The sequence below is a fragment of the Lineus longissimus genome, chromosome 16 (genome assembly GCF_910592395.1).
Source record: "Lineus longissimus chromosome 16, tnLinLong1.2, whole genome shotgun sequence".
Classification (NCBI taxonomy): domain Eukaryota; kingdom Metazoa; phylum Nemertea; class Pilidiophora; order Heteronemertea; family Lineidae; genus Lineus; species Lineus longissimus.
In genome coordinates, this window is record NC_088323.1 from 11063259 (window position 1) to 11082544 (window position 19286).

Sequence of the window (19286 nt, forward strand, 5' to 3'; positions counted from 1 at the left end):
TCATCAAAATCGACTACACGTGGCCACACTTTGACCGCGCAAACCACACACTTTAGATGATCAGAATCGCTAGTGCTGCCATCTCCTAACAGTTGATGTAACCAGACTTCGATTCAAAGGGTTAGATCGCGCTTGAGAACTACGGGAGTCGCATAGATCGTCAATGAAGTTGGGTCCTATGCTTGACGTGATATCACGGGCCCCGTAGGGAATGGTTTTGCGTAGGTCGCGTGATATCACGTCACCCGTAGGCAAAGGGTTAATCAAAATAACTTAAGGTAATTACTCAATACCTTTTTATGCTACTGACTTCACAGACTAGAATTACAATAGTCATCCTTGGCTATAGAATATTGGATCATGATGCACACTGACACTACTAGGCTCGAAATCTGCTCATGAAGTAGGGCATACTTCAACATGAGCAAAGGTTCTGGCAAATGGAACAGAGATGCCATAAAACAAATCAACACAATGAATTAACACCATATGCCACTCAGTCCATTAACCAACCCAGGCTGGGTTGGTTACACATATCATTGTTTCCGGCCATGACCTGTACATAAATGGGCGCCTTGACCTCTCCCCTGCATCAAACAACTTTCTCACAATTGGTTTGGGGTCAAAGTCAGCGAGGGAGCAACCCTCAGAACTAATCCGGATCAGGTCCGAGGTGGTGGAAACGTGGAGACTGGCCCTCGTGTCGGACTTAATCCTCTGTTGGGCAGAGAAGCCCCTCTCACACTGGGCGCTTGACACAGGGACAACCAACATGATCTTGAGAAGGTGCTGGATATTCTGGAAAAAGCAGTATTAATACCAACATCTGTCTCATTCAAGGCTGCTATGGATGAACATGGTCATGTATGGACCAAGTAGAAATGACTAGGAGACAATCCCATTTCATTCCTTACAAATTATTTCATTGATTGCAAACAAAGAAGTCTCATTCTATCAATGCATGTGAGACAAGTTTAAGTTGCCGATGATGATATGAATGCTGTAAAGTAACCTACCACAGAGACTACCTCTGTTGACTAATTACTTGATGCTGTTCCCTTTGTTTTTGACTTACCTTGTAGTCAGTAGTGTAGGGTTCCTTTGTCAGAAACATCTGCCACAGATCATTGGAGTCTTCTTTGCTTGGAATTGTCTATTGGTCAAAGTTTTAATGAGTAAAAACTCCTCCTGGATATTTGCCACCTCACAACCATTCCTGAAAAAAAGACTTGCAAAAGTGAACCTAGGGCCTACATCATGTACAAAATTAATACAACTTATACATTTACTTACTACATCAGCCTGCCCTCACCCCACAACATATCTCCTTTTTCAACGTTATCACAATATTAAACCTTTGGCAAATTGAACCATGGGATACTAGTAACTTTTGTACAGGTACATTTTTACCTTCTCAGGAAGTCACCGAAGTACATCTTGAGGTATTCAACCTCCTCCTCCCCATAGCTTTCAAGATCCTGGGATCTGCTTGGCCAGTCATCATGGTTGAACACCATATTCAGGCACTTGCATGCTGTACTCGCAGAATCAGCTTTGGTCAAATCTGGAATGGGATCGCCAAGGAGGGATTTAAACCTATCCGTTATCTCTTTAACTGTGAGGGAGACAACCTTCTTGATGACACCAACTAGTTTGGGGTCCTTGATACCATTGATCTTCAGGGAATCAGCATATTCATCATCAGCTGACAGGTCAATACCCTGAAAACAAGAACAGTTGCAGCTTTAAGGGCTGATCCCATTTCATATAAAAGCAAAACAATTTGAATGAGATAGATGTACATGTACATGAATGCACAATTATTGTATGATTGATTTGAGTATTTGCTTTATGAATTGATCATTTTTCTTAGAACAAAGCGTCGCCACCATACTCTTTTGTTCTACAATACCTGGAATTTGGCATGTTCACCCTCCGCCGACCTGGCAAGTATTGCTCTAGTTTTCCACCTCTCTTTGGTCTTTCTTCAAGGCTCAGAAGCTGACGTACAGTAGTTTCAACTGCAGTGATAGCTTGCTGCAGACTAAGATCATTCTTTTGAATTTGTAGGCTCAGCGCTGAGACAATCACAAATACATCTGCCAAGAAGTGTCCACAGACAACGAAGTGTAGTTTTTTCATGGTTTTGACAAGCTTAAATAAAAGAAGGGGTCAGATAGTATTCAAGTTAGTAGGTTTGTAGCCACCTAAAATGTTATGCCTGTATTAATATACATGTACTGGTCAGGCCCGTGCATAGCCATAGAGTGATCATGATGTCATCATGACATGACCATGAGGTTCTGGAGAACCTACCTTCTTGGCCCGACCCGAGATGTCAGCCTTTGGATGTGTTGCAGCAAGATGCTCCATGTGGCAATATGTGGCATTGTTTTGCCCAGATGCTGGCGATTCATGCATCATGAATATGTCTGATGCCCGCTTGACATGGGGCATCCACCTGGTACCTTTCACATTGGAAACCTACAACATAGACGAAGGAATAGCTCTGATGATGCCTTGACTGCAAATCAAATAATGTGGACATGTTGGGGGGGGGGTACCAAAATCAAAATGAACTAGCAAAATGTTTCAGCTGACTCGTAAGCAGACTCGACCCATTTCTGAACAGCTGCTCACCTTCAGTATATTGACTCCCAGCTCTCCTCCAAGGCTCTTCAGTTCCCTGATGGATTTATTGCTGCAGTGGTAAGTTTTCCACACCAGAAATAGAGTATCATACAGCTCTTCTACAATGTGTACTTTCTTTTGCAGTACGAGGACTGCCAGCTCTAACCTGAAATTAAATTTTTTTTTATGACATGATTAATAGCCTCTCAGTAATTATACCAGTAGTCTGAGTAGTGACATTATTACTCACCTATGGACCATGCAATGAATGGGTATAACATGTGACCCCGCCTTATCTTGCAATTTTTTGATCACGCCACCCCTGTGGCCAACATTGACCGAGGCCCCATCTGAGCCCATAGAAACCAGCTTATCGCTCCATCCGACTGGGCCATCATCTGTATATTTTCCAAGAATGTCGAAGCCCTTAGAAATGGCTTCAGTTACTCCTGAAATGAAAGGAGGTTGGGTATTCTAAATTTCAAAACTCTTAATGTAATCATTCTTGTAGTGTGTGAATGGAGAATTACTTTATACAGGTTGATATGTATAATGTAATCCTAGCCAATGGCAATAGTTCCTTCCCCATCAATATCGGATTCAAAGTCATGGCTTCATCTGTCCTGGCACAAGACCCTTTAATATTAAAAAAATTAAATAATGAAAGCAGAAAGGGTGACTGACTTCAAGTTGTAGCAGGCATACCTTCTGCATGGGTGTGTTCCACCTCAACCTGACCAACAAGGCGATTCACTGCCCTTCCATCTCCTAACACTCTGGCGTAGATGATCTCACATTCTTGGTTTGGTGGTGTCAGTATCACCATCTATTATCATGGACAGGTAGCGAGCCTTGCCCAATTTAGAGTTCAGTTCATCTCTCATGTTGTCAGCTATTGCACCAACAAACTCCGCACACTTCACATCATTGTCGTAGGTCGGGTTGATGCTTAAGCCACATTTTTTTGTGGTAGAGCATGACTGGGTGATATTTAGTGAACGGCATCTCCTCTTTCGCAATTAGGTACGCTATGTTGAACTTCACCTCCAGTTGCTTCACGGCCGCCAGCTGTTGAGAGGAATATTGCCTCTTGAAGTGACTCGAGCTCTGAAAAAGGTATTTCTTAGCCTTTTTCTTGGGGGGCGGGACTGGCACTAGCTGGCTTCCTGTGGGACTGTCATCTATACGCACTACATCAGGCCCTTCATCGTGGCTGGCTCCACTGGCTTGAACTTGGCTCAGTGACGCCCTGTTCTGCATTATCATCATCGCCACCCTAACGATCCCTGCACCATCTTCATTACTGGGGCCCGAGACCAATTCAGCACTTCGCTGGCGCTTGTGTCCTCTGAAAAGGAATAATATACACCAGTACTAAAGGAACATCGGCTGCTGTGAAGTTTCAAAAGAATCAGACCACAACTGTAGGAGGAGATGCAATTCAAGTGCAAATTTGAAAGGTTCATAACTACACCGCCACCTATAGGCCAAATATGAGAACAAATCATGAAATTCTATTATGAGTGTCACTCTGTGTACGATGTCAAAAAAAAATTTCGTGGCAGGTTTCAAAAGAACATGCACACCCACTTTGACGTGACATTTATTTGCCTAAAGTATATACAAATTGTGTAGCCTGATTTGCGGGGTTTACAGTATGGGTTTGGGAACAAGGAACCGGTCATCATTGTAATATTATAGGCCTTTACAATGAAGCTGAATAAATCATCCATACCGACATCGTCAGGGTGTGGGCTGGCTTTAGGCTATCCTTTCGGCCTGGCGATTGTAGCTCTGACGATCTCGGGAAGCATAAATTATATACTAACGAAAGTCTTATGTTTTCATTTAGATCGATGAAATGTTTATGTGAATTCCATCAGGGCCTAACGATGAATGAATCTTATTCTAATCTTGCAGTAGGCAATGGTAGGCCAGATGTGCAGACCCCATGGAGATGTAGGCTAGGCCTGCATAGCACTGTCGCCGCTAGCCACCATCATTCCACGTGCATGCATCAGTTTAGGGCGTGGTCCGACGTCTGTCATTATGTGCATGCGGACTTATCATTGAAAGATACTACTGCCGCCGCGAAGGATTTTTATGCGCCAAATGAGAAATCGACACTTCTACCAATGATTTATAGGCCCTATCTCATATAAACAAACCCTACCCTGCTAAAAAAAATACTGATAACGTTGTCTGCGCCATTGCTTGTCAAGCACGTGCTGAGCAGCAAGCAACGAACCCACCCCTACTAAACGATATGCATTCAGCAGCGCCATCTTTAAAATTCCCGCTGGCCAATTGAGGAACTAACCTGTTATTGTTATCTCGTCCACCGGGTTATATTCGCGCTGCTTTATACACTTGTGCAGTGGGCGTAAGAAATTCCAGGGAATGTGATTGGATTTATTGATCGAGAATCGCGGCCCGGCTTGTGTATGAGCTACGGGGCCGACGAAAGACATTGACAGGAGTTCTGGCATGAGGAAAAACTATGCGTACTCACCGGGAACGGAAGATTTGAACTCTGATCGCACGTGGGGTTTATTCGCAGAAATTTGGTAGCATTGTGTTCAACAAATTAGACAGTCGCATAACGATAATACGGTCGCATGAGGGCAGCATTTTAGTATCGCACGGTTGCGAATGGACTCCCAGTTATGATCGCATTTTGGAAATTAAGATCGCAAAATGCGACCAACTGGTCACAACTTTGAGCCCTGCATGCTTCAAGTCAGAGTAGTCCTAGCTACTATTATGGGGGGAAAGACTAGCTGTAGCAATTTAAGTTGAATAATAGAAGTTCCGATTCTATTGCCAGCTAAGAAAAGCTGACAATGTTTATCATGGATGCTGAACATAAGCGCAATTTGCATGCTGGACAGCAGTTGTTGTTTGCTTCCTCGCACCAAAGATATTGGATAATTGATGTGCGGAACTTTGTGCGTCAGTGTGTAGTATGTTGCAGACAACGCGCAAATGCAATTCAACAGAAAATAGGACAACTTCCCACTGAAAGTCTGAGTCCTGTGAGAGCATTTTCCGTGTGTGGTGTACACTAAGCTGGCCCCCTCTGGCATCGAGTGCATTGTTTGTGTGCTTAGCAGTGAAAGCAGTCTGTCTTGAACTAGTCTGTGGTCTCACGCCAGAAGCGTTTCTGGCAGCCTTCTGTTGGTTCATTTCCTGCCGCCGAAAACCTAGGACCCTTTTTAGTGACAGTGGCAGTAATTTTTGCAGTGGATACCGTGAAATACACGAGTTGAAGTAACTGTATGACTCTAGAACTCACAACAAGACTGTGGCGAAAGCTTTGGTTGAAGACAATATTGGTTGGCAATTCTCTCCTCGACTTGGTTGTCACTTCGGTGGGCTCTGGGAGGCTGGCATTAAGAGCCTCAAGTATCATTTGTCATTGGAAATGATTGTTTGACCTACAAGGAGATGAGTAAGGTTCTGTGTCAGATCGAGGCTTGTTTGAACTCACAACCTCTATGTCAACTGAGCACATATCCATCTGATCTCCAGGCCCTCACTCCGGGACATTTCCTCATCTCTACTGAGTTCCATACCTTGCCGGAACTAGGTCTCACTGATGTGCCAGTAAATAGACTAAGTAGGTGGCGGCACTTGATAGTTGTTGCATCCACACTTCTGGAATAGTTGGTCTCTAGAATATTTCAATACTCTGCAGCAACGGAACAAATGGCCCCAGCCTCAGAATAATTTGTCTATTTGAGATCTAGTCACCTTGCGTGAGCCAAGCTTGCCACCGATGAAATGGCTTGTGGGTAGAGTTGTCCAGGTTCATCCTGGCAATGATGGACTGGTTAGTGTTGTCACCGTTGTCACCGTTTTGATATGCGTCAAATAGGTCGATGTGTGATGTGGAGCACTCCGCGCCGACCCAAGTGTTTACAAATCGAACATAATGATTTGGGGGGATGATTTTCCTCCAAATTACTTACACTAAACACGTTTTTGGCCAAAACGACCAGAAAAATCTAACTCCACCACTCTTCAAAGTGGTCTCGACTTATTTTGACGAACTATTTCGCGAATGGTGAAGAGTTGGCGAGTTACGAACTATGTACAACAAATGCCGCGAGCATAGTGGGTGGCAGCACCAGAGGGAGGAAGTAGTTCGCCTAGGGTTTTTTCGACACCCTCCGCACGGACTCCACTCGTTCCGGAACATCGCAGTAAAGAAATATTAATCGGGATTTTATATCGTATTTTATATTTGCCTCGGGTATTCAAATAGGGAGCTGTGCGCTACTTAGCGCCCAGTGCTTGGGTCGGGTGAGGCGGTTTTGTTATGATGAGATGTGTATCACGTGATGAATTCCCATGCGGTACTTTAACAACGTAAGGTGAAAGAGTACGACCAAAATAAACGGGGGAAAATTGCGGAAATGGATGGAGGCTTTAAACATATAGTGGCCCCAATACTTTCCCGGCTAATTTTTGTATAATCCCACACTTTTGATTTAACAGATGGCCTCATATGCAAATCAGACCTGCTGAAAAGGCCCCTTATGTTCATGAGTATGCCCATATATAGAAAGAACAAAAAATGCTATTTCTCCAAGATTGCTGCAAATTTTACCAATTTAACCTGGCGAGGTGCATCTCCATATCAACCACGACTTTCAGGAAAAGTTTCGAGGTCATCCGATCTGAACTGACGGAGGAGATGTGTGACAAACTATTTCAGCTCTACGTCCATTATAGTAGTGATTTGACATGCAGTGATAAAAAATAGGTCAAATAAAAAAAAGGCTATAATGTGATGTAACCTCATGAGCTGTGTCCACCGTCGTGTGTTTAAGTGGTTTTTGCTAGGGTAGTTTGAAAATTCTGCTCAATTGTCTGCTAGATTTGTGAGATTTGAATGTGTTGTAGTGTCATACTATCGGAGGATATGGATCTCGACGTACATGTAATTTAATAAAACTGAGATAAAATATTATGATTGAAAATTTTGAAACAGGCATATGGTGTGTAATGAGACCATTTTATCTTCAGACAAGAACTACAAGGACGTCCCAACAGAGGAGAAGCAATCAAAAAGTTGTAAGTTGGTCATTGACTATAAGATGTGCAAACTTGCCTTTTTCCCAAAAAAAACTTTTATAGTTATTTTCATAACCCTTTATTCTTATTCTTATTCTTGCTATTATTCTTGTTACCACTGCATCAGTGTGAAAGGTCTATGACAGTAATAAACCTGAATCAATTGTTACAATACGCTATTTAAGTCGTATTATACCTGTCTCTCTAAACACATTGTTTGTGTCGCTGCTGGTTCTCAGCAGTCCTAACTCAGGACCTTCCAAACCAAGAGATAGAACTGAAGGTCCACTCCAAAACGAGGTTTCCAGGATTTTCTCTTGGAATTTTTGGATAATAAAACCCGAAATCCTCAGATGATGGTATTTTTAATGGCTCATGCACTAACAGAAGAAACCTACCCTTTGTTATCTGCCTTCACATCAATAACATCAATATTGATTAAGTAAAGACCCCTAAATACCTGGGACGTCCAGATCCAAACCATTGTGTCACATCATCATTATTACTGTTTAGATCACTACTTGTATTAAGTTTTCCATCTTTGTTTCTTTACTTATTGGCTCACTGTAGGGGAGTCTATGCTATATATATATAAACACATGTTTATTTTGTAAATGAATAGAAATACATTTACAATAATGTGTGTGTGTGAATGTGCTAGCGTGCAGTGTGTTTATACATGTGATAACGAGGTGAAACATTCAATTTATTGATTTGGTACATTAATACTAATACACTGAGAGGGGGGGGGGGGTCCCTATAATAACCTTCAGATATTGGGGGTTTTACAAGTTCAGATCAATGTACGCACAGAAGCTCAATGATCTCACTGGTTTCTGCACGGATTAGGAAGTCATGACCATAGTCTCTCAGATTCAAAAGTTCGACCCTAATCTGTGTCCCAACCTGTTTCACTCATTCCTTGGTTTGGGAACAAAAGTGAAGTATTAAATCTGCAGAAAGATTTTGTTTGTTTGTTGATGTTGTACTTACTACGCAATTGATTGATACTATTGCTAATTGGTGATCTGCTCCCTCCAAGGACTAGCCACCAACCCAATTTAAAGTACAGATTCGATGATGCTGCCAGATAGTTGAAAAAATTCGTAACACTCTTTTCAAGGGTAATTTGTATATCACAATCGTCAATTATAACCGGAATCAGGTTGCAGCGAGTCCTTGGAGGTACACACATAACCTGTTACACATTTTCTCCATGCTTTATACACTGATTGAATATGTGGTTTGGATAGATCCCACATTTGACATCCATTCAATTACATTCAATGACTTCTAAACAGATTGTGCCTTACTTCAGCCGCGGCGCTCTTGAATTGTGCCAAGATATTATTCATCTATGTATATAAATCATGACACCCTTTTCTATTCAGCCTCTTTCTGCATTCGGACCTATATAGGAATTCCATCTCAGTTACCTGAGCAGAGGGTTTCATAGCAATACCATTAAAAAACACCGTGATTTCCTCAACCCTTTGAATCCCAAATACAAGCAATTTATTCTTCGTGGCATTGAATTTTATACTATACTTGATGGAGAATTTGTCATGTGATATAAGGGGACAAATGCAGTTGAGCGAAGGGTCTCTGACCGTGACCGTCCCTGCCCGAGGATTAGACCATTGTGAGTGTGACGTCAATACTGTTTCTTTACCGTTGCATTATTCTGACGTGTTGCAACGTCACCAATGGATTTGGTGATGTACGGTTAATCCATGACCTCACCCGCGGTGGAGGGATGCTCCCTTCAGTGATGTAATTTGGCATCTGGATAGGTGGGAAAGTGGGCTGCGCATGTGCTACCAGAAATGGCTGCTGAGTTGTATACAGGTTTGGCTCGTTGGGTGACTTTTGCCATGATAATGGTTTCGAAAGGGGGCTTTCTCATCAGTAAACAGAGCGGAAGATAACGGAGTATGGTGAAAGTACCAAAGAGAACACTGTATGGTCTTAAGCCCACTACACAACAGGGATTTCTCACCAACTTAGTTGGTTTTAAAATTAAGAACAGGTGCACAGGTGACTGGAAGTTGAGAATCGTTCACTCACTCACACGAAAGACATAATCGCAGCAATATTTAGGTCCTGCACTATTTTTAGGCCAAAACCTTGGTCCAGGCTGAGTGCAAATATCTGTTATTTCTGGCAGGGAAATCTTAGATCTAGAAACATGGCTGCCAATGATTTTGTTGTGTACAATGAGAGGAAGAAAAAGAAGATTTTATCTATTATTATTGTAAAAAGTATCAGTGAAAAGAGGAAAAGGAGAAATCGATGGGATAATAGGAGGTTTTGGGCAAAACCGTGGATTATGAGAAGGTACAGCTTTGGCGTCTATGGGACTCTATAAAGATAAAGAGTCAAAATATGGCCCAACTATGTTGATGACTGAATCACACGAGGAAATTTCTACCTCACACTCCTTATATAAACAAAAAATTCCTTATATAAACAAAAGATGCCATCGAGAAATAGAACAAATCCGTAGTGCAGCCAGCAACTCCAACCAATCAGGCAAAGTATCAGTTACTTGGTCTGCGTTGCAAACACACGAAAGATTTGAGTTGGCCGATTCCTGTTATGAATTAATATTCCAACTAAGTTGGTGAGAAATCCCTCGTGTGTAGCGGGCTTTATATGTGACCCTCCAGTACAAAAACAGTCTAAAGTTGCTGGGTAAACATTTGAGCCAGAGCCCGTTATGCAAAGCATAGCATAATCTGGGTCAATTTATGAAAAATATTTGATTTTCGAGCCAAACGATCTAGAAACCATTCCATTTTTCAAATGTAGCATGCTTTTTACCCCTCAGCCCAAATATTGACCATGCTGAGTGGGAAAAGACCATCAAATTTAGGTGCGAACATGCTGTTTATATAATCTAACATGGTGTTTTAAGCAAGAGTTACATTAGTACCTTAGCCTCAGGTCCTGCAGGCCCTATAGGGCCTAGTTACTTAGCCTAAGCTATCTCTACAAAGACATTCGAGAATTCGTTGAATATCCCTATAAAGATGTGATGTGTGATCGCCCTGATGGGATGGAGCCTGATCCTTCTGATGATGAAGTGGAGCTGCCAGCAGATGATTTTGACAATGGTTCTGGATCCACACGTGGTCGTGGACATGCACGTGGTCGTGGACGCGCACGTGGTCGTGGCAGCCGGGGTCGGGGGTAGGACGTGGCCGTGGTGGCCAGGGGGATGGTAGAGTTGACTAAAAATGACATGCTTGATAGACTCTTCCTTTTACACTGCATTTAAAAATATATTCAGTGGTCCAGAGACACTTAACTGTACTATAGAACTGCCCATAGGGTGCCTGCGCATAGAAGGTCACCCCTGTACAACAGACTCAAAAGGTGACGTTGATTAGAGAATTTCACCTATTTGGAACACAGTTCACAGAATAAGTTCTGGTCAAGAGAATGTGATGAAATTTGGTAGTAAGAAAGGTTCATAAGTGTTAAATATTTGTTCAAAGTTTCATTGGAATTTACCTATTGTAAATACGTGTTGCTAAGGACTTCATTTTGGGTATACTTTTATATTTCATATCTTTTTAGCTCAGCTGACAAAGTCAGCGGAGCTAGTCAAATAGCTATTCGATTGGTGTCCGTCCTTCCACCCATCCTGCCATCCTTCCATCATGCCATCTGTAGACAAAGTTGGGCATTTTGTAATCATACAACCGAGGCACTTCAAATCTAGTCTTGCTTATAAACACCGCAGAAAATGTTGCTTACGGAAAAAAATTTGGGCGATTCGACTCAAATTCAGCTCCCCAGGGGGCAAAATGCGTAAATGAAAAAAAAATTTTTTGACGCTCTATTCCAGCAGATAAAAGCTTAAAATAAAGTTGAAAAGGTCTTCATGATACAGAAGTTTTGATATAAAATAGATTAGTGTCGATTTATATCACCAGTTGGCGGTAGTGAGCAAAACTGTTGTTTGACCCCGGATGACCCCGCTTTAAATTTCCCGCCGAGGTTACCTGGAGCGCTATCGTCAAAAAAATGGCGGTGACATTTTTATTTCTACCGGAGCGATGATTTTGTAAGTGACAAATTTTCTTTTTTAAGCCTTTACGGAAACGTATTTTGGTACGAAACTCCACACGTTTATAGAAAAGATCAACGAGAATGTGTTCAAATGCCCTCATAACGATGAGTTTAACAGAATTTGGTCAAAACAACCTTCGAATGGAGTCAACTTTCTTTGCGAAATTGAAGCGACGACCTCATTATTTATCGTAATTTATGCAGATCTGAGTCCAGCTGATGGGTGATGTTCTGATTTGTGTTCAAACTATTGGAAACTTCGGAAGTTAGTTCTATTAGTTCTCCTATTCTGCAGGAGTATATTAGCCTATAGCCATTGATGTTGACAGCTAAAAGCACGAAAACTTTGTTCAGGTTTCTCGTCCAATCACGTGACCTCTCCAACACTCGATAATGCACTCTTTTCGTCCACGTTTTAGGCCAATCTTCGGCCTGAACATGAAATCTAATAAGCGCAGTACTTAAATCAGATGTTTCTCTCGCCTTGAAAACATTCCTGGGTAAAATCCATTGAGATTAGCCGAGTTAATCCACTTTTTCCGTGCCTAAAATCTCTGCCGCTGAATTCTATAAATAGAAACTATTAACATCGCGGCAGTGTGGTTCCCATTGTGCGCCCTCCCACTTCACACCATGTCAGGAACTTTTACGGAGAGAGAGGGCGTGCGGGAAGAAGAATGGCCAAAATGACGTCACGTTTTCCTGGCAATGTCTCTTGCCAGCATCTTTACAGACAACGTTAGAACTAGAAAACGAATATGTTAATTTGCAAAATTAAAAGCAGATTTCACCACTAACCAGCCAAATCGGAATACGACGGCGCAAAATGTTCTCGCTTTCCTCCTGCTAAAAAACCTTGTTCCCGCACTCCTATTTTAATTTATGCCAAGGAATATGATATGATCTGTTTTCACTTTTTTGTTATTAAATGGTATTCATATAATGAGATCAATAGTAGTGTCCGTGTCAGATCCCATCATGGAGGTATAAATAATCATTTATACCTCCATGATCACATCGTTCAACTAGTCTTCTCTCCCCAGCCCAGGTGCCTCACACGGACCTTCACGTCCCCATACTCAAGACCAACTCCTACAATATCGCCCTCAAAACAACCCTGGAGTCATGAATTCACAGGTGCTCCTGTGAAATCTCAGTTCTAGTTTATTTATCAAACTTTATCGAGGGTTATCGAATCGAATGGATGTGTCGATCGTCGGGGCGGATTGATATGTGGTTAGGTTGTGCGCCCAAGGCGATTAGGTCATTCAGTTAGTTTGAGAAAGATCATGATCATGAAGATGCGTGTTGTGTTATCATAACTGGAAAATAAGTTGAAGTTACTATTAGTACTAACATTCTTACATGAGTAAAAAGTAGACGTTTTAAGCAACACAATAATGTTACTCCGATAAAAAAACTGTCAATCCTCCTTACCACTCACAGAAGCCAAGCGATTGCTGTTAGGTTATGCAGGGGCTTAATCAATTACTTGCACTCCATGTGGGGTGAATAACATTACCTTTTGAACGGCTGGCTGTAGGGGGATGATTGGAACAGCCGGTATACCTGCTGACCTGCTGAACCGAGGTTAATGTTATTTTCAATCCACGATTGCAGGTCACCTGATTTTCGAGATTTCGCGGGAAATGAAATTGTAAACAAACGCATGTGTGCAGTTCAAATGTAAACAAAAATGTATTTTTGGTACTTTTGGTTGCTGGACTTGGGTTTTCCCGCAGTTAGGAGCTGGATCAAATTGGTGGTCTATTGTGCTGTTTTAGTCAGAGGTAGCCCTTGATTATGAAGGGATTTTCAAATTAAGGTGACCATAGTCTTTTATGTGCTCAGCTCACCACAGCTTTCAATACTTGATGTATCTGAAGAGGCGCGCGGAACCTGACATGGCCTTACCAAGGAGCTGCTAACTTTGCCTTTTTGGCTGAGACATTGCTTCATGTAGGACTAGGAGAAGCACGCATTTTAAAGTTCTAGTAGTGATAGTTGGTTCGAGCCATTTGGAAGCCCACATGTGAAGGCCTGTCTGGGTTCTCCTTCTTCTCCGTATAAAAAGGGGCATATTGCTGACTAAGGAACAAGGCATATTGACATTGCCTCATCATCTCTATGGGACCAATTGATATACTTTTATATGCACGCATACATCGTGCCATTTCAGGGTCCGAGTCTGTGGACAATTGGTTTGATTAATTTGTCTCTTCGATATTGCTCCTTTATTGCATTAGATTTTCATCGCAATTCGATCTATTCAAGATATAGCCAATTTGAACCTGTCTGCGCCAAGGATAGATTGGTTCCAGATCGACTCACTATGACTAGGAATATGCAGTAGAGCACAATGTCATGAAAAACGACCCTTTGTATTGTAAATTCCAATCACCTGCAGGACAGGTCAATTTCTCTCAATGAAATTAATTTTGTTGACTACTGTAATCTCTACCTTATTAAAAAAAAAAGAAAGTGGTGCTAGTCCCAAACTGGTAATTTCTATTTATTTTGACCTCTGTTAAATCATGATACCTCTCAATTACAGACAGCATTTTGTATCCTTGTGCTGTACAACCCAGCCTGGACATACCACAGTTGTCCATGGAGAAGTCTCATCCTCTCTGACACTTTTTTTCTGTAAAGCTACTGATACAACATGCTGAACTAGGGATATCTTCCGTTGCCTCCTGTAATATTTACATACCATGGCTGATTAGTTCAATCATATTTCATCCACCTGGCAGCTCTGCATTGGAAATTTTAGTGGTATAACGTGTTCTCTTGACCTTCAAACAGTAGTATAAAGCCGATATTTACTACTTTATACCCTCAGTCCTATGTTATTAGGTCATCCAGCTGAGCGCCAGGCCCTTGGGCCTCTTGTTATAAGATGTGTTGTCTTTGATGTTGAGACTAAGTGACGACATGGTGCGCAAGTGTTGGATCCAGTACAACTCTCTGCTGAGTCTGGTGGATTTGGAAAGTGGCGCCTCAGGTGGGGCATGAATGAATTCCAGTACTGTGATAGTAAGGTCTGGAAGGCCCATGTGTGTGTGGAGGTTAAAGTGATGGCCTATAACATCTGTGTTGATGTTTTTGTTAATGCTGTAAAAGTGGCCCTTGACCTGTCCAAGATGGAGCATTTGGTTTCTCCCACATACTGTTTGTGTCACCTGGAACATTGTATGCAATAAATGAGATTATTGCTCTTGCGGCAAACGTTAGTCTTCATTTTGTATGTTGTGTCCGTGACAGCACTGCTGATGTGTCCCGTTGTGAGGGGCAGTGGCGATATGGCTGGTGGCAAGTGGCTGGTTGCCTGCTCATGACAAAGATGATGCTACGGATGGAAGCTGGGGTCAGGTAAGAGGGGGTCTTTCTAGGCCTAGGGCCCAAACTTGCAGATTGTTGGATTCCACTAGGTGCTGTAGGAATTGTGCACGTGCAGTGGTTTTGGTCAGTGCATTGTGTGCCTGGCGCCATATGGGTGTCGGCTCATGGGGACGAATACCTCTACCATGCAGAATCTTAAAGAGCTTGATGTAATTCACACAACCAAACCCTTTGGATGCATCAAGCATGACACAAAATACAGGGGTGTCATGATTGTTGTAATATCTACATTGCACATGTAATAACTTCTTCAACAATAAAGCTGTAGCTTTTAGTAGACAAATGCTTTTTGAAACCAAATTGGCCGTCTCTCTATATTTATCAAGAATGATATAATCTAAAATCTTACCCTTAGCTGGATTGATCAGAAACTTTATCAATACTATAACACACACTGTACTTAACAATGTTTGTAAACAGATTCACCGACACAATAAAATGGTCAAGAGTTGACCGCGATGCATTTATCTTGCTTTCATACCTGAAATTGACATCAACAAACGCATGTGTTAAACCGCATATTAACGATTCTCTTTGAATGAGTCTAAAAGTGCTTAGGTATGGCCTGATCGGGTCCTACCGAAATCTGTGTGAATCTGTGCGATCCTCATAAGGACTGGCATAAATCTGAAATTTCAAGAAGAACCTCAATCGTTTCTTGAATATGATCTCCGAAATCAGTTGGCATGTACACATTAACAAAAATATATCCCTGAAAGACCCCGATATCTAATGTTGTCGCACAGAGGAGTTCTGAATTACATTCAATGAGCGCTTACCGTAGCATTCATATTGCGCTCCATATGAAAGCACATGCGGCAGTGTCTGTCGTTCGTCGTCTGAATCCCGTTTCAAAAACAGTGGCACGTTCCTTAACCGCAAGGGCTATGAGCTTGAAACTAATTACACAGGGTCCCCTAGGTCAGGTAACCTTTGACACTGACTTTCGGTCCGATCTGGTTCTTGACTTGGCCGCCAGGAGGCAAAAAGTGGAAACCTAAAAATTGTGATATCTGTCTTGTAAGTTACACATTTTTGATAACATTTTTATGGTAGGTTCTCCTTGCAAATATACATCACATATCATATGGGTTTTTGATTTGACCTAATTTTCAGGGTCACAGAGGTCAAACGACGTAAATTGGCCGCTCGAGTGTAGCTTGACCACTATGAACTTGAAATTTGATACTTGATATTTGACTCCCTATGTCATATAACGTTGGAATTTCGGTCCCATTTGATTCTCGACTTGGCCACCAGGGGGCGAAAAGTAAAAAAGGTAAAAAGCTTTTTGTCTTATCAACTCTCTACTGTCTTCATTTTTTGACGGATCATTTTCAACTTCCATATGTGCATATATCTAGTCACATTTCGATTTCGAGCGCAGTGTAATTCCTAATTTGGCCACCGAGGGCTTTAAAAAAATTAAAAATGGCTGTTACTCATTCTTTGAGCTAGAATGCATAGTTTTTGGCTCACCGTAGTGGAGTCTATACAACAACGAAGTGGCTGTTGTTTGTTGCGGTCGTCGTCTTTGTCATCGTTGTCTTCGTCGTCCGTATCCAGTTTCAAAAACAGTGGCACATTTCATAACCCTTATGGAGGCAGGCACTTGATATTTCTAAACCCTGAACGGGGCAACGCATTTCAGGTAGTGGTAACCAATTCAGAAAAACAATAATAACAACACAATAAACTAAGGTAGACCAAATAAAATATACATTTTCCGAAAGCTCATAATGTTGTCTAATTATTCCTGATTTGATATTGAGAAAGAAACTGAGTTTACCCACTAAAAAGGGACTTATTCACCAAAAAGGGCCCAGGAGGGGGTCGGCCAGCCAAACCATCCCTCTCAACCACAAACATTGACCAATATGCACTGTAGTATTCTGGATTGAAACTAGAGATGATATACTATCAAATAAAGCCGTAGGTGCCCGTTTTCAGCCAAGGTTGCAGCGTACTCCGTAGTGCCCCCATATTGGTTGACCGCCAGGGCAATGATGAACTTTGTACACAGGACCTCCCCCACAGGACCCCCCCCCAGGTTAGGTGACCTCTGACGGTGAATTTCGGTCTGACTTGATTCTTGACTTGGCCAACAGGGGGCTAGAAGTGGACACCTTAAAAGTGTGATATCTCTCTTATGAGTCACTCATTATCGTTAAATATTTTTTGTTAACCCTTGTAGCGCCGCATATAAATTGTGTACTCTCGGTACGCCATGCCGACGACATCAAAGCACTGCAAGAATACACTGCCGGTCAGTACATGTGTAACGCCACACGTGTATGCCGGGGAATTCCCCAAAAATTGCGTCAGTATGGGTAAGGTAGAGATAATCGCATTTTTAGCAAAAATGCGAACGTTTACGCCAGAAAAACCTATGATATTCAGAGAGACAAGTATCTTCCCGTTAGTTCTGTACCAATATTTTATTGATATGAGTAAACAACAACGAAAAACCGGCATTTGCAACCGCAGGATTGACAATTTTCGTCTAAGAAAAAATCACACCGGCCCACTTCAACGATCAATTTACGGCGAATTTCGCACATTCTGAAAATTCTAATGGCATCTCAATCAAATACGATCTATTCCCAAACTTCAGAACAAATATCATTGCGCATTTCCAACACCCTTCTCTGCCGTGACGTCACGGCGCGTCATAGTGTAGGACTGCTGCGATTGGCTGGGCAAGGCTTTGATCGATCTATTCAGTTTGTTTATGTTTGTGAGGGGTGACAGGTAAAATCAGCTGTTTTTCAAGGATGGTTTTGAAAATATTATATTGGGTTCTGTTTGGGGGATATTGAGATTAAAAGCCAAGCTCAAAATGGAAAGTTATTGCCATGAATATCAGTCAAAAGAAAAAAACAGTAACATTAACTATAATTGAATCAACTGTGAACAATACAGCCAATTCATCTCACTCACTCTTAGGCCTGCTACTGTAGCTTGGTCTGTTCCCTGGATCTCATCCTCATCATCTGTAAATCCCCCAAATTCATCGTGTGAATCATTAGCAAGAAATATCTCACGATAAATAGCCTGATTTTCAGGCAAAACGCGCCTCAATTCATCAACTTCAGCGATGGGCGCCGCCATTTATTAAATTCGCGCCGTTCGAATCGTAACTATGGCAAACAAACTCATTTTCAGCGGTCGTTAGGTGTCACGGGTCGCAAATGGTGTGGACCGGGGCGTGTCCTCCTGTCCTCTGTAAGATGTTGTCCGGGACTGCAGCAAATGATAGGGACACTCGAATGGCTAATCAAGAGGTCGGGAATCAGATACGCCGAGACGAGAGGAAGTCGTTGAATGCAAGTTAATAACACCACAAACAAGAAACGAATTGTTAGATCATGCTAGTTACTGATGTCCACACAAGAATAGTCAGTTTCGCAGATTTTGTAACAGATGATATCACAATACTGGCGTGAGCTTACTTCCACGACAAATTGATGGAATGTTTAGGTTTGAAGCTAGAATATAGTCACTGCTCTGAAGCTGACCGATCGTTACGCTCGGAAGCGGAGTTGAAACTATTGCCCTGAGGCTAGATGATAAGCTCTGCTCGGAAGCTGACTGTTACGCTCGGGAGCGGAGTTAAGACTATTGCCCTGAGGCTAGATGATGAGCTCTGCTCGGAAGCTGACTGTTACGCTCGGGAGCGGAGTTAAGACTATTGCCCTGAGGCTAGATGATGAGCTCTGCTCGGAAGCTGACTGTTACGCCCGGGAGCGGAGTTAAAACTATTGCTGCTACTTCGTTGAGAGCTGTTCGTTCTAAAAACGTACCCTTATTTAGGTATCAAAATCAATAAATACTGAACGAACGGATCTTCAAACCCGTAGAGTGTGCGTCATTGCACTTTTCTGTAATTCTAAATAGTTAGGGTTTCCCAAGGTTATCATGGTCTGGAAGTTCAAGCTCGAGATGTTATCTACCTTGTACCATCAGTTTACACAGGTGCTTACGATGTTTTAGAGAGAGCGTGGGCTATGTCAGCTCCAACAATTGCACTACCAACTATCTGACTATGGCAAGATGACCAGGTTTTGACATTGGCTTTTGGCTAAAATTAGAAATGG

General features: G+C 42.1%; 1 protein-coding gene across 7 annotated transcripts in view; it reads left to right on the forward strand.

The window, feature by feature from the left end:
- LOC135500896 (potassium voltage-gated channel subfamily H member 6-like) overlaps positions 1 to 19286 on the forward strand; it is a 600170-nt gene that overhangs the window by 169408 nt on the left and 411476 nt on the right. For 6 of the 7 annotated variants that reach the window (XM_064792608.1, XM_064792609.1, XM_064792610.1 and 3 more), the window contains exon 4: positions 7663 to 7710. The exons of the other annotated variant lie outside the window; for it this stretch is intronic. In XM_064792608.1, coding sequence (XP_064648678.1) covers positions 7663 to 7710 — 48 coding nt within the window. The remainder of the gene's footprint in view (positions 1 to 7662; positions 7711 to 19286) is intronic. 7 annotated transcript variants of the gene reach the window in all.